General features: G+C 34.2%; 1 protein-coding gene across 1 annotated transcript in view; it reads left to right on the top strand.

Moving 5' to 3' along the window:
* The window catches only part of LOC138866546 (corticotropin-releasing factor receptor 1-like), a 124,285-nt gene that overhangs the window by 114,331 nt on the left and 7,454 nt on the right, over positions 1-2,500 (top strand). Inside the window, exons 7-8 of the mRNA XM_070139646.1 lie at positions 1,246-1,376; positions 2,181-2,254. Coding sequence (XP_069995747.1) covers positions 1,246-1,376; positions 2,181-2,254 — 205 coding nt within the window. The remainder of the gene's footprint in view (positions 1-1,245; positions 1,377-2,180; positions 2,255-2,500) is intronic.

Genomic DNA, 2,500 nt, shown 5'->3' with positions numbered 1-2,500 from the left:
ATTACTGGTCATCATTACAGTGGTAGCCATTTTTTTTTTGTACATGGGGGTTAATTCTAAAAACACTAAATTTCAGTTTGCCTGAAGTCACAATATTTGTACATGTGAGTGTGCGTGTATGTGTATGTATGTATGTGTAAATATATATCTTATTTTAGCGGGTCATTATAATTTACAATGAATACTGTTGTTGAAGTTATATAGAAACGAATTTATTATCAACAATATTACTATTGTCAACATTATTGTTCTCTTCATAGTCATTGCTATTATTGCATTTACAAACTAAATCAATGAATTTTCAATGAAAATATCTGTCTTCCAATCTAACTCCCACAAACACCTTTTTTCTGTTTATCGTATAGAAAAAAGGGGAAAAATCCTTCTTTCCATTGTCAACAAGAAAAATTCCCCTAAATAAAACTCCATGGCAGAAAAAGGCTGTAAAGTTACACGGAAAACAATTTCACTCGGGCAGAGTTTGACCGGCAATCCGCCACAACTTCCCACGCGGAGAAAAGCCGAATAAAGCCGGGGTTAAGAAGACGGCCGATTCGCAGCCTCCCAAAGACGAGGCCGGTTTCAAAATAATTAAATGATTAAGTAGATGTAAATGTAGGTAGTAGTATAAACCTCCCCCCTCACTTTCTCTGTCTTTCTCCTTCAATTTCATTCTCTCTATCTCTATCAATCTGTCTTCTATCTATCGGTCTCTCTCTCTCTCTCTCTCTTTATATTTATATATATATATATATATATATATATATATATATATATATATATATATATATATATATATATATATATATATATATATATACATATCTCTCTCTCTCTCTCTTTCTCACTTTCTTTCTATCTATCTATCCATCTATATATCTATATATCTATCTATCTATCTATCTGTCTCTCTCTCTCTCTCTCTCTCTCTCTCTCTCTCTCTCTCTCTCTCTCTCTCTCTCTCTCTCTCTCTCTCTCTCTCTCTCTCTCTCTCTCTCTCTCTCCTTCGTCTTCCTATCTTCAGAAAAAAATACACGAAGAATAATCATATAAATTAAACCGATTATTTGACAATTCCCTTGGCCCGTTCATTCACATCCATATGCTTCATTCTGCATGCATCTCCCCGTTAAGTGCAAAATGTATTTACATATGCAATTTATCTATGACCAGTCTCTCTCAGTCTACTCATCTGTCTGTCTCCGTATCAGCTGCAACTGAGTTCCATTCATTTGCATATTGCAGGCGTGCCGTTGGTGTTCATCGTGGCGTGGGCGGTCACCATGTCTCTCCATTACCCCGTCCATTGCTGGGAGGCGTATCCGAGCCTCAAATATACGTGGATTTTGGTCGCACCCATGGTCACCGCGCTCATGGTGAGATCTCATTATGCCTCGTTATTTTCTTTCTTTTTTTATTTTTATTATTTTTTTCTTTAATTCTATTTCAATTTCTCGTTTTTGCCTTCTCTTCTTTTCTTTTCTGGATTTTTTTTTTTTTTTTTTGTGTGTGTGTGTGTGTGTGTGTGGTTGTAATGCTAAAGGTGAGTACTCGTTGAAAATGCATTTTCCGGGTAAATTTTGCTCTGTCGTTAAAGCTTTTTTCCAGAATGCCTTTTATTCATCTGCAATTTTTTTTAAGCTGCGGTGAGCTCTGAGACTAATGATGAGGGGAAATTAAATAATTTGAGGGAGAATATCATTTAGTAAGTAAGGGGAAAATGCACTGTGTTTTATGATTAGTTAGTGACCTTTGGCTATTAGAATTTTAACGTTATGGACAATGCATTATTTCAACTATAGCATTAATTCGTTAATGCAACATCGGCAACTTCTTTGGTTGTATTTAGCTTTGCTTAATGGATGTCAACATATATTGATAACAATATTGAAATTCTTAGTCTTTCATAATTCCAACTATCATCAACCTTTCGTTTCCCTTATTCAGCAACACCAACCAAACAACAGTAATAACAACTCTTGACAGTAATAATCATAACAATGATAATGGTAATGATAATAATGATAATGATAATAAAGATAATAATAATGATTATTATCAGTATTTGTTTATTATGATTATTATAATTATTACTATTATCATCATTATTACGATGATGATAACTGTTCTCTTTAATTGATAAAAATAAAATTGATAGTCACTTACTTTGTTTTCTTCAGATCAATCTCCTTTTCCTCATCAACATCATTCGAATCCTGGTCACCAAACTGAGGGCCAGCGACGCTCAAGTAAGGTTAGTTTAATCATTCTTTAAAGTATTTCTGAAAAAAAGTCATTTTGCAAGAAAAATTATGTTGAAAAAGACGATATTATTGTTACTGCTGCATTGCTTTTAAAGGAGCTTTCTTACGGTGTGCAAGGCAGTGTGCATCTTCGGTGTGGATTTCAGATTTTGAAGTGTTATTGAGGACATGTCTCGTACGATACAGGAACACCGCTGCCTCTGTTATTGAAATTGTAATAGTTGGATATTGGGTGG

This window comes from Penaeus vannamei, chromosome 26 (assembly GCF_042767895.1).
Source record: "Penaeus vannamei isolate JL-2024 chromosome 26, ASM4276789v1, whole genome shotgun sequence".
NCBI lineage: Eukaryota > Metazoa > Arthropoda > Malacostraca > Decapoda > Penaeidae > Penaeus > Penaeus vannamei.
This window is presented reverse-complemented; position numbering and strand designations above follow the sequence as displayed.